Source organism: Alligator sinensis, unplaced genomic scaffold (assembly GCF_000455745.1).
Source record: "Alligator sinensis unplaced genomic scaffold, ASM45574v1 scaffold12_1, whole genome shotgun sequence".
NCBI lineage: Eukaryota > Metazoa > Chordata > Crocodylia > Alligatoridae > Alligator > Alligator sinensis.
This window is the reverse complement of record NW_005841973.1, coordinates 238,258-250,939: the sequence shown is the minus strand read 5'-3', so window position 1 is coordinate 250,939 and position 12,682 is coordinate 238,258. Positions and strand designations below refer to the sequence as shown.

Here is a 12,682-nt window from a genome sequence, read left to right as displayed (position 1 = left end):
CGTGAATAGCTGGAGGGTTTCGTCCTCCACTGGCCGCAGCTGCAGGCGATCAAACCGGTTGCTCCCAGCCCTGACACTTGCAGTCTCTGCCCCGACGCTGGGCAGGGAGTACAAGGGGAGACAGGAGGGACCTGCCCGGGCGACGCAGCTGCTTTGCAGAGTCTAGAGCTGCTGGGTCAAGTGGCTTCAGCCACCTAGATAGCAAGTGCCTAAATGCCTTGACCAGCCCGCCAGAACATCCAGAGGAGGGAGCGTGTGCGTGCGATACACACGCACACACGCACGCACGCCTCTGAAAGGCAGCCCTGATGCTCCGGTGGCGGGTGCAGGAGACAATGTTGGAAATCAGCTCTTCTGCACCCAAGGAGGATGCCCGGATCCTCTTGCAACCAGGAGAAATCAGGGGGCCGGGGCCTAATTGGCTGGTTGGCACCCCCGTGGGATGCACCCACCCTTCTGGAGAGAGTTGGGCTGTGGGCATCACCTGCAGCAAGCGGAGAGGGAAGGAGAAGGGGGTCTGCACTCTCAGAGCCTGCCCCTGCCTCCTTGCTCGTAGCTGCTGATCTGTGTCCTCTCTCCCCGCTCCAGTGCATGCCCTGTGGCCCTGGGAACAGAGGGAGCTGCTTTGGCCCCAACATCTGCTGCGGGGAGGAGCTGGGCTGCTACGTGGGCACTGCCGAGACCCTGCGCTGCGTGGAGGAGAACTACCTGCCGTCCCCGTGCGAGACTGGGGGCAAAGCCTGCGGCGCGGGGGGCAGGTGTGCTGCCCCCGGGATCTGCTGCAGCGACGGTAAGAGGGGCCACCCCTTGCATCGCACCAAGCTGGCAGGGCGGGGGGAGATCCCCGGACACCAGCCTGGGTACCTGCCTCATCCCATCAGTGATGCTCTTTATAGTCTCTTGTGCACTCACCCCCTCGATGAGGGAAGGTGGCACAGCAACAAAAAAGCTAAGGGAGGTGACCAAGGTCACCCAGAGAGCCTGTGGCAGAGGAGGGATTTGAGCCCAGGTTACCCACGGCCTAAGTTGATGTCTCAGTGCCTGGGACACTTTGCACCCCCCATCCCACATCCAGCCACATCCTGGTCCTTTCTTTGAGAGTAACAGGTGTGGCATAAGCGGTGGTGCAGCAGGTCGGCTCGGCCGGGACCAGAGCGCGCTGGGTGCCGCACAGCAGGGCAGGGCCGGGCACGACGGAGAGGCCAAGAGCAAAGCGCGGCAGGCTCCTGCAGATATCATATCATGGGATGCAGGATGGGGGGCGGAGGGGTTCAATCTGGGGCTTTGTCCTCAGCCCAGCTCCCCGAGGAAGGGGAGCAAGGCAGAGCAATGAGCACCACCAGGCCTAGGATGAGAGAGGCCAGTGCTTCGGCTGGCATAGGGCACCATCCAGCTGCCTGTGAGGCAGGGAAACCGAGGCACAGAGCAGCGACGTGGTGTCCCCAAGTTTGCACAGGGCAGACCCGAAGCTCAGGACTCCCGGTCCCTTCTCCCAAGCTCTGGGCATAACCGGTTTGCCTAGAAACACATGTGTGGCCTGTGCATGTTGCACAGAAATCCAGGCAGGGCGGGATGCCCTGGTCAATAAGGGAGACGAAGCTGGAGCTCGAGCGGAGTAGGAGCCTGCTTTTGGCTGTAGCAGTAGCTGCGTCGTAGCGCCTCATTTCAGTGCTGATGTCTTGGTTTCCTCCCCTGCCCCTGCAGAGAGCTGCGCCATGGATCCCGTCTGCCTGGACGAAGACGGCGACAAAAGTCGGCAGCTTTCGGAGAAGAACCTGACCATCCTGGACGGCTCGGCCGGCGACCTCCTGCTCAAGCTGATGCACCTGGCCAACCGGAAGCAGCAGGGCAAGCACCAGGGCTACTGAAGGGAGGGCGGCGACGTCGCGAAGCATTCACGCAGCCGAGGGGGCGCGTCGGGCCCGCAGCCCCCCAAGGGGGCAGGGGCACAAGCCCTTGAGGTCCTTGTAAATACATGGCCAATAAATATTTTACTGCACTGCGCTCGTCTGCTCTGTGCTGTGACGCTTGCCCTGGAGGCCTGGGCCGCGGGAGTCCGATTCACCCAGGGTCCTGCAAACTGGCTTTGAAAAGTAGGGCATAAACCCCCGCAGGAGACCGACTGCTGAGAGGCCCAGACGGGAGGCCTGTTGCTCCGCAGCCAGTGCAGTCCACAGACGCTTTAGCGCTCGGCCTCCCCGCCTCGCTCAGCTGGGGGCCGCAGAGCCCCTGTGCCATCCCCATGCAGACCCCCAAAGAGTTGCCAAGTCCCTCTGCTTTAAACGGCCTCGGGCTCCCTGCCCCCAGGAGCTGGGGCGAATAATGCAAGCAGGAGGCTGGGGGGCCAATCGAGCCCCTCCTGCAGCAGGACACTACCCCTAATCCCAGAGGGAAGAGCACCCCTTACTGCATGGCTTCCTCCTGTTCCTTGGACGATTTCCAAAACTCAAAACTCACCTTTCCCAGAGCGAAACAGTGGCAGAGAGGAGCAAAGTGGGGGGCCCTTCTTCAGCTGCTCAGCCCCTGGACAAGTGCCACGCCGGGGCTCAACCCCAGGCTGAGGCTTTCTAACCTGAGCGGCCTCCAGGCAGGCTGTGGGAAGTGGCCCTCAAAAGCCCTGCCCCGTCCACTTGCAATGCTCCCCCGCGCCCTCGGCATCTCACCGCCGGGGGGAGGTGGCATCCTGCCAGGTCGGCGGGTCGGACCTTAGTGTAGCCGTGCGGCTGTCATGCAGCACTGCACAAAGGACGCAGGGTCCCATCATGCAGGGACGGACGTCCCCCCGCATCTGATACGGGTACAGGGCAGAGCACATGGGCACCAAGGAGCTGAACACAAGTCTTACGAGCCCCAGGAAGTCGTCCCAGGGAAGGAAAATCTGGAGGGGGGTTGCAGGGGCAGCTCTACACATCTCCCGTGGAGCAACCAGCTCCCGGGCCTGAGAGCCAGCGAGGGTCCTGCTCGCACCAGCCACCAGGGTTAAACACAAGGGAAGTACTTGCACTTGCCATTGCACCCTGATGGCCGGCCTCAGCCGGCAGCTGCACGCACGCCTCTGACTCCCACGTCTGGGAGAGCAATAGCTCCCACCCCGATGCTGCCTGCCCAAGATAGATGCTACGATCCAGGTCTGCTTGGGTGGACACCAACGTCACAACTCAAGCCATTCAGCCCCTCAGCAGAGAGGAAGCAGAAGGAGGGAGCTCAAGGCACAAGTTTCCTGCCACGCTTCTCCCCGGAGTGAACGCATCGGATGGTGCATCAGAAACCTGCTTCCTTTCTTGCAGAGTCTGGGCCCAAAGCTGCAGCTCCTGTAGGAGAGGCGTTGCTGGGCAAAAGGCTGGAAACGCCATGCCGTCTCCTCCACGGTCCTTGGAAGGGGTTGGTGAGTTTTGCCCCTGAGAAAGGTTTGGTTCCTTGTCCCTGGTATCTCCACCACGCTCCCCGCTGCCTGGGGCCAGCGCCGTACCTAGACTCCTGGCGGCCCCGGGCAAACTTTTAGTATCAGGCCCCCCTTCGCCACTCTGCAGCATTTTTTTGTTGCAAAAGTCTTTATCACATCCGTGGTATCGATGTCTTTAAAGAATTCGTTCTCAATTGATAACAGCAGCAGTCCCGTATATGCACAATATTAAAACTTTTTCTTTGCAATTGTCATTTTTTTTCATTTTCAGGCCCCCCTTTCTGTCCGGGCCGGTTCGCCCACGCCTGTGTCCAGGTCTGCCTGGGACATCTCAGCTCACTGGTACCCCTGGCTCACGACAGGGTTTCCCCCCCTGCCCAAGACACGTTACACGTTTTACACTATCAAGGCCCAGAAGCTCGTTAGCGGCTTTTTCTTTGTGCCTTTGTTACGTGCAGGAAGGCACTCCTGGAAGGTTTTGGTGGAAAGCACCTAGCATAACCGCTGTTAAAATACAGCAATACACAAAGGATACAGGGTCCCATGATGCAGATCCCACTGGCATGCTCAGAAATGACAGCACGTGGGCAGCGATTCTCCAGGTGCACCCTCGGGTGCCTTGAGATCTGTCCAAGGGTGCCACACAACGATAGCACACTTAGGTGTGCAAACACCTCTCATGATCCGTGAGATTTCAAAGAGGAAAAGAGGAACCTGGAGTGACTGATACACGCTGCCCCGCCACGGTCTCCCTGGGTCCTTCGCAACAGAAGAATCGCTCTAGGATTTTTCCATAGTCAAAGAGCGAGTGAAAGCAAAGAGCTGGCATTTTCCAGGGAGGCTCATGACGGAGGCTTGGAGTCGAGGCTGAGAGCCAAGGGTGCAGGAAATGCAGCTCATCTGCAGCCCGTATCAGTTAGGCCCTTCGCCAAGCAGGGCAAGGGGGCAGCGCGCCCAAACGGATAGCTGATTTAGAGCGCTGGGTTTCCTGCGCCTGATTGCCACTAATGGAAGGAGAATCCAGCCTCCTGCGCTGACAGGGTGCAGGGCCCTGTGCTGAGGGCCAGGAGGGCACCTAGAAAAGACGCCAGAGTTGAATAAATGAGCTCGGGGCACGGAGCAGACAATTCTGCCGGGTGAGCGGTGCACGGAGACTTCAGCTTGGATGACGAGGGCCCGAAGCCAGCGGCTTTAGGAGCAGTGAGCCAGGTAATACCAGATCGCACCCGACGACCCTCTGAGTCCCCAGCAGGCGCTCGGGGGCTTTGTGCAGTCTGCTCCCAGGCAAGCGGGGACCTTCCCACTTCTCCTAGGAGCCCCGCCAGACTGGAGCACGGTGCCGAGCCTTGCTGTGTCCTGCAACAGCAATGCTCAACCTTTGTGCCTGGCAGGCTGGACGGGCGGTGCCCAGTATGTCCGCAGGCTGGATCCAGCTGCTGGTCCCAATCTGGCACCCAGGCCAGGCATCACGGATCCTCATCGGCTGTGTGGAGGGAGGCAGGGGGCAGCCTGGACCTGCAGGGGAGAAGGGGACTTAACGTCACCCCACCTGGCCCCGCAGCGGAGGAGAAAGGAGGCTTGACCCGGCCTCAGCCCAGCCTGACAGCGCCAAACCCAGAGAAGGAAATCACCCAGAGATGCACCCCTGAAAGGGGCTGCTCAGAGGGGTGCTAGCCATGCATGCTGGACCCTGCCGTGAACCAGGCGCAGGATCCTAAGACCGCCCCAAGCCTCCCAGAAGCTAAACCCTCAAAATCGAGGGGGCCAATGCCGAAGCTGCGGCCCGTGCAAGTGGCAGCAAGTGACCCTCCGAGCGAGAGGACTCTGGGACACACTGCCCGGGCTTGGAGGCGACCAGGATGGGTAGCTGGGATGGTAGCCTAGGTACCATATTTCCCCACACACAACATGCTGCCCCATAGGATCCGCAGCCTGTTTTTGAAAAGCAGAATGAAGAAAAAAACCCTTTTTCTGCGGAAAGAGAGAGCACCCACAGCCAGCAGCCGGGGACCCCCGGCAGAGGCAGAAATAGCTATTACCACATTTCCTTACTTACAACGTGCAACCCAATTTCCAGCAGCTGAATTTGTGGGGGGAAAAACAAGGTGCATTGGTATATAACAGGATATGGTAACTAGCCCCACAGTGCAGATGGGGAAACTGAGGCAGAGTTGGGAAGAGCCACACTGCGGGGCTTCAGTTGTGGGGCGCACAAAGAAGGGAAAGTTTCCAGGGGCTTCTGGTCACAACCACAGACTCTCCTCGATGCTGGACATCCCAGCTGGGGCGGGGCTGTGGGGAAGCCCTTGGAAGGTGTCAAGCCTTGGATCCAGTCCTCATGCACCTCTGGGAGAGAGGGGCAGACGAGGTACTTTGGGTAGATGTGATATTAGTTATTAGACCAACTAAATAGTTGGAAAACATGTTCTTTGCAAGCTTTTGGGCAGAGGGAAAATCTCTGGGAGAGATGGCGCCCAGACGGGGACAAGGCTCCATCACCCTGTGCAAGAGTCAGCCACCGCTGGGACCCGTCTGTCCTTAGCATCTCAACACGTGGACGGGAGCAGCTGATCCCAGCTCCGCAAGGTCATATAAGGGGACAATGGCCAGCAGAGGTGAGCTGGAGCCAAAGGCAACGTGGGCATCTAGCCCTGCAGGCTGGTGGTTCAAAGGCAGGCAGATGTGATACCAGCCACATCCACGCCTTGTGCCGTCAGGTGCAGATGCTGGCGGGCCCCAGCCACACTAGCCAAGAGGGCCACTAGACTCTGGTCAACCTTTGACCTTCTAGACCGAGCCTCCCAATTTGATTTCACCTGTTGAGGAGGTCTGGGAGATGACAAAGGGTCCCGGGGGCTTGTCTGCACCACCGCGGCAGTGTGCTGGCGTGAAGGAGCCTGCCCATCCCCGCCTCACTCCACCCCAGCGACTTTTCAGGGTTTGCTCGCAGGACCCGCTTCCAAACCCGACAGAGAGGAAGGGCTCAGAGGAGCGTCCCTCGCCAGAGCACCTCCGGGCTTGGAGCACATCTGCAGACACAGGGAGGGGGCACTCGAGCCCCGCGGTGCCAGGTCGAGCCCAGAGGCACCAGAAGGGCCCATTTCTAGGAGCTCTGATGAGTGCACAGATGCTCATGGACGACTCACTGGGCAATGCCCAGACCCCTTTGCAGCCTCTCCAATACCCCTTCCACCCTGACTTGGTCCTCCGAGCACCTCTGCTCTCCCTCACCCCCTTCCCAAGAGCTGCCCCCTTCCAGCCATCCCTGCCCCCAGAAGTGCCCCATGGCCTGTCTCCCTGGCCTGCGCTTTCTGTCTGCATCGCAATGTCCAAACTCTTCCCAGGTGAGCCCTGCTGGTATGTAGAGGCGGCTGCTGGGCTCCGGAGAGCCTTGTCACCTGCTGGTGATCTACAGGTCCCATGGGGATTCACACGTATGCACACGTGCGCACACATACACACACTGCATGCCTTATGATCTACAGAAGGTCTCCTGGGGATTCACACACACATTGCACTCCTTATGATCTACAAAAGGTCCCATGGACACACCTACACGCTCACGTGCACAAACACATGCACACACTGCACTCCTTACGGACACAGCAAACCTGCCCTGTGTGGGCTGGTGGCGAGATGCTCGCCCAAAAGCCTCAGTAAAAAGCCACGGGGCGACCACTTGGGGCAGGTGAGGTGGGATCTGATGGTTCGAGGTACTTTGGATTTACAAGAGAGGGGCTCTCACTAGAGCTGCGTGGGCTCTGCCGGGGCCGGATGGGGCCTTTCCCTCCCAGCTGATCACACTGAGAAGCCCCAGTCGGACGCTCTTTCAAGTCAAGTGCCAGGTGTTCATTCAATTCTCACTCGAGGCCACTCCGCATCTTCAAGCGCTCGAATGCCTTTAAATCCCTGACCTTGGTTCCCCAACCCACAAAGCCCCTCCTGGGAGGCAGAGAGAGAGACCGTCTCAGCCCCCATCCTGTTTGTACAGCACCAAGCCCCACAGCGGGGCACGAGGAGACCCCAGTAACACCTGGGGTCAGCATGGGCCATGCAGAGCCTCGTGCATTAATCTGCATTTACAGCAGCGCGAGGCCAGCACCCAGCGTCGGGGCGGGCGGGCGCAGGAGCTCCCCAGCCTCACGCCAGGGCTCTGGGTCCTCATGTTAACAATCGCTGAGAGCAGGGCAGAGGCGATCCGACCTTACACAGGGCCTGGGGTCACCAAAATACTTCTACAATGGGTTAAAAGCAATCTTGAAATTAAACCTATGGTGCTTAATTGGCAGGGAACCCCACAGGCTCGTTAGCTGGAAACAACCGGCCCATTATAGAAAGCAGAGATGCGCACAGAGCAGATTGGTTTGGTTTGGTGACCAGACCGGGGAGAGGGAGGGAAGGACGGGATCTTTTCACTGACCCTGGCCAAAGAGCCCTGCGTTGTTTTCGGACAATGGAGCTCCCTCCTTTGAGAAAAGGTCTGTGAAGTTCAAAAGAAACTGAAAAAAGCCACTTCCAAACAACAAGGCCGGTACGTTGTTTCACACCTTTTCAACCTCCCTGCTATTTCCGGCACAGCTTCACCACCCATGTCATCACAAGTTCACCGAGTTTCAGATGGTCCCAAACTGCATCTTTTCCCCCAGCAGATTTTCTAGTCACCAAAGTGAAAAGAAAAGCAAAGCAAAGCAAAGGAAAGCACCCAGGTTCAATGAGAGAGAGAGAGAGAGAGAGGAGGCTCTACCTGGACCTTCCTCCCCACCTGCTTTCTGCTTTCCAGGCAGGCGTTTTCTGCAGCTCACTCCCTCAAGCCCAGTGCCAAGGGGTCAAAGTCCTGGGGCCACCATAATTAAACAGGTACCTCCATCTGAGAGCTGCTTCTCATCTCCTCACCTTTCCCTGCCCCCATTTTCACCCCCGCAGCAGTGCCCTCGATGGGGTCCGATCCCACCGGCTGAAGTTCTGGTGGTGTCGATGCAACGAGCCCGTCTCCGGCAGACTTAAGCACTGCGTGCATCTCAAATGAGAGAGAGAGAGAGAGAAGAAATCATAAACAGCGAGGGCTGGAAGGGATCTCAGGAGGTCACATCAAGTCCAACCCCCTGCTCAAAGCTGGACCAGCCCCAAACCCAACCAAGGCTTTGTCTACCTGGGTCTTAAAAACCTCAGTATCAAGGAGCATGCTTACTATCAGAGCAGGGCAGCGGCGGTTTGGTGTTAGCAGAGAAGCCTGGAGGCAAGTGCCCAGCAGCATCTACCACCAAGCTTGGGCAGCACCTATTTATCAAGTCCCGGGTAGGAGGCAGCTCTCCAAGGGAGGTGGAGCAAGAGGTGGGGCCTCCAGTTGCAAGCCTGGCATCCCCCAGGCTCAGCCAGTCTCCCCTTGTCAAAGCTTCGCATTTCAGGATGGCACACTCATGGAGCCAGGGGGTGAAGGAGCTTGACTGCCTCGTGTAGTGGTTAGAGCACTTCCCGTCGAACGCAAAGCAGAGCAGCTTCACCAGCGGGATCCCAGACGGGGTAGCCCCTTGATCAGGGCCGCTCCGCAGCCCCGGGTTCAAACCACGGCTCCAAATCAGCCACGAGGAGGGATGTGAGCTTGGGTCTTCTCCCTCCCAGCTGGGCTCTGACCACTAGGATGCTGGGGAGGGGGCACGATCTGAGGATGCCTAGTGGATCAGGCCCCGAGGGTGACCCAGAGGATGGCCTTGGCGCTCGCGCGGATTTGAGTGGCTGTGCGTAAGCCCAGAGGAAAAATGTCAAGGCCTTTGGGACTTTCCTGGTGCAAACTCGGGCACCTTCAGCTGACCAGAGGGTTTGAGAGTCTCGGTGCTGAACTCAAGCGAGCGTCTCCTTCCCTTTGTGCCTCTTGCCCTGCAGCATCGCACAGGAATTCAGTAGCAGAGGAGAGGTTTGCATGGAGATCCCCCCCCCGGCCCATCCCTTTGGACACTGTATTATCTGCTGCCCTCCAACAAGGCTTTAGTGAGGTTTGCACCATGCTGGGAGCTCCCCAGGGGAAAAGCAGCCCCGGGGTGACGCCAGCTCATAGGACACGCGTTGCTCTCCGGCTGCACCCCAGCTGGAACAACTGGAGTGGGACAGATTCGCCCCTTGAGCTATTACCATCATGATGCCTCTTGATTCATGCCACTAAGAAATTAGTATCAGGGCAGAGGGATGCAGGGGAGCCCCCTCCACCTGGGTCTCGTACCAGCATTGGCAAGACGCTGGCCTTGCAGCCACAGCGCAGACGACACCAGGACACTCCCAGGCTATGAGCAGACACCACCGAGTCCTTCTTTTTCCCCCAATCAATGGTGTAAAGCAAGGACTCGCTCCTCCCCGCCGGCTGCCTGACCTCGCTCAGACGTGGAAGACAGAGGAGACGGAGCCTCTCTGACCCCTGCTATTGTCTGCCGCGCCCTCAGTAAGTGGCAAATCATAAGGCAAAACCACGAGGAGGACAAATGCTACCCATTACACAACCGTTAAGTGTCCGGGCCAATGGCTCCACCAATTAAGCAGGCCGAGGGCTGCGGGGAGGGAAGATTAGTAGATCATTAGACTCCATTAACATAAGGATTTCAGGGCACAGTCCACGCTTAAGGAGTTGATGTGAGCTGGGAGCTGCTAATTGTGTTAATGAAGGTGAGGGGTGGAGGTGAACAGAGTCCCTGACTGATTGCGCCGTGTGTCCGCCTGGCTCATTAACCGCTGGCACTGCGTCTTCTGCCCTCCTCTTCCCTCTGGCACAAACCCCGAGCGCTGCCATACAAAGCCAGCCCTTGCCCGTCTCGCTTGGGGAAAATGAACCATCTCATGGTAGGCTTTGGACCAGGCTCCACTAGCTGCAGCGTGGGCAGAGGCAGAGCTAACGCCCCCCGGTGCTACTCAGCCAACACACCTCTCCAGGGCAAGATGGGGCGCAGACTGCTCAGCGCACACCTTCTCCAATTGCTCCTCTAGCTACGGGGTCTGTATGGTTAGGAGCAGCACTGGAAAGGGGCTTCCCAAGCCATTGAGCCCGGTTCCCGGTGCCCACAGGAAACCTCCCAACTTTGCCACCTCCAACCCTCACCCGCCGCTACAAGGCACAAAACTCGAAGCACCAAAAACACCTTAGCATACCCGCCGCTACAAGGCACAAAACCCAAAGCACCAAAAACACCTTAGCACGTGGCACAGGGAAAAGATGGTCATGGCCAATGCTCTGCCCCTGGCACGATGGAGAAGCAGCTGCTCAGAGGATCCTAGGAAAAGTGCCCCCCACTGCAGAAACCACCTACAAATCATGCCAGTCTGACCAAATCCCTCCTGACCCCAAATGTGGTTGGTGATGGGTCTGACTGAGAGGAAAAGCCAGACCCTGCAACCAGGATCTCCTGCAGGAGCGTGTTTTGTGAGCACCACGCCCGTCCCGAGGCACGATCCCAGAAGCCCCAGATCCTGTGAGGTACGGTGGCGGCAGGAGAGGCAAAGCGTCCGCCTGTGCCCCCCATTTGGGCACCGCTGCTCTCCCCAGATCCACCCTGCAGTGTCTGCCGAGCCCCATGGGCACCCACGTTTCTACCAGCGCAAAGCCGACCAAATGCTGATGTTGCCTCAAAACCCAGCGCTGCCCAGAGCTCACACCCAGGGCCCTGAGCAGGACTCGCCACGCAGACCTCCCTCCCATCAAGCGTACTCGGACGACTGCATACGTGAGACAGACAAGTGCAAGGACTTGAATCCTCCTGTCCCCAGGACAGGCCGCAGCCCTGAGGTGGGGGTCTCCCCTCGGTGGCATAACCCATGCATTGGTGGCTGGCGCGCAGAGATGCAGCCCTGTGATAAGGGGTCAAGTCCCTGCTCTGGTTTAGACAGAAAAAGGACTTGAACCCAAGTCTTTTGCAGGGGGATGCGGGTCCCTGGGTCTGTCGCGGCTAGGCAGAGCTCAAGCCTTGCCTCTCTGGCCAGGCAGACACCTGCTCCCTGAGCAGCTCAGCCGAAATCGCACTCCTTTGCCCTCCATTTCACCCCGGCTTGCTGAAGGTGCCCCCTATTCCCCCGGCTGCCTGGGGGCTGGGCACCTACCTCTGCTAAGGCACTAATTAGGCTACAGGGGTCTTGGGAAGGAGGCCACTTCCCAAGGACCTTACCAAGGTCCTGCAGGAAGCAAGGACCTGAACTCAGGCCAATGCCCTGCACCTCCGGCCCCCTCCTCCTCTGCATCTCTCACCTGAAGGGCCACAGAGCTGGACGCAGGGTGGCTCCACATGCTCTTCCCAGGAAAGACCCCCCTCCCCTAGGTTTCACAACCCTTAAATGACCCGCCCAGCCCATCTCCTCTGATCTCAGTGCAAGCCATCTCTCCCTTGGGGCATGACCTCTACACTCCCGTCTGCAGGGCCTGATGTGAGCCCCTGGCTGCAGTGCCCCGGTGGCAGCACCCTGGACCACAGATAACTGATATCAGACCCTTATGGAGGCACCTGCATGCTCCTCTCGGTTGCTGATCTTCTGAGCATGGCCACGGTGACTCCCTGCAGAAGATGGGCATGTAAGGAGGCCCCGTCACAGGAACTCGGCGTCACTCCAAGGACCTCAGCCCACTGGCGAGGTGCAACCACGGGGCTGCAGGATCACGCAGACGCCTTGCACGTGGCACTGTCCCTGGCCTCCTCAGGTCTCCCTCAGGTGTCGGCGGCTCTAAATCCAAGCAGAGCTGGAGGACAAGGGCAGGCAATGGGCAAGAGACCTGCAGAAGGGGCTGGGTGGCTTAGTGCAGGGTAATCTTCCCCCAGAACACGCCGACCCATGAGGGTCTGGGGTGCCAGGCAAGCACTGAGCACACTTTCGTCATGAACCTGGGAGCTTCTGCGTCACCTACCCGAACACCTCCACTTACCCCCACCTCCTAAGACCTCTGGGCCACATGCCCCAGCATCAGGCTTTTAACAGAGGACAATATAGGAAAGCCAGGCCCAGTGCAAAGCGTGGACCACATACCGGGACCTCCGAGGGTCTGGGGTGCCAGGCAAGCACTGAGCACACTTTCGTCATGAACCTGGGAGCTTCTGCGTCACCTACCCGAACACCTCCACTTACCCCCACCTCCTAAGACCTCTGGGCCACATGCCCCAGCATCAGGCTTTTAACAGAGGACAATATAGGAAAGCCAGGCCCAGTGCAAAGCGTGGACCACATACCGGGACCTCCTGGTCTATTCATAGATTCATAGATGTTAGGGTCGGAAGGGACCTCAATAGATCGAGTCCGACCCCCTGCATAGGCAGG

At 58.8% G+C, this 12,682-nt stretch overlaps 1 protein-coding gene across 1 annotated transcript in view; it reads left to right on the top strand.

Moving 5' to 3' along the window:
- LOC102372714 (vasotocin-neurophysin VT-like) overlaps positions 1 to 2,195 on the top strand; it is a 4,188-nt gene extending 1,993 nt beyond the window's left edge. Inside the window, exons 2-3 of the mRNA XM_006020907.3 lie at positions 589 to 790; positions 1,705 to 2,195. Coding sequence (XP_006020969.2) covers positions 589 to 790; positions 1,705 to 1,868 — 366 coding nt within the window. The 3' untranslated portion in view covers positions 1,869 to 2,195. The remainder of the gene's footprint in view (positions 1 to 588; positions 791 to 1,704) is intronic.
- The last annotated feature ends 10,487 nt before the right edge of the window (positions 2,196 to 12,682 follow it).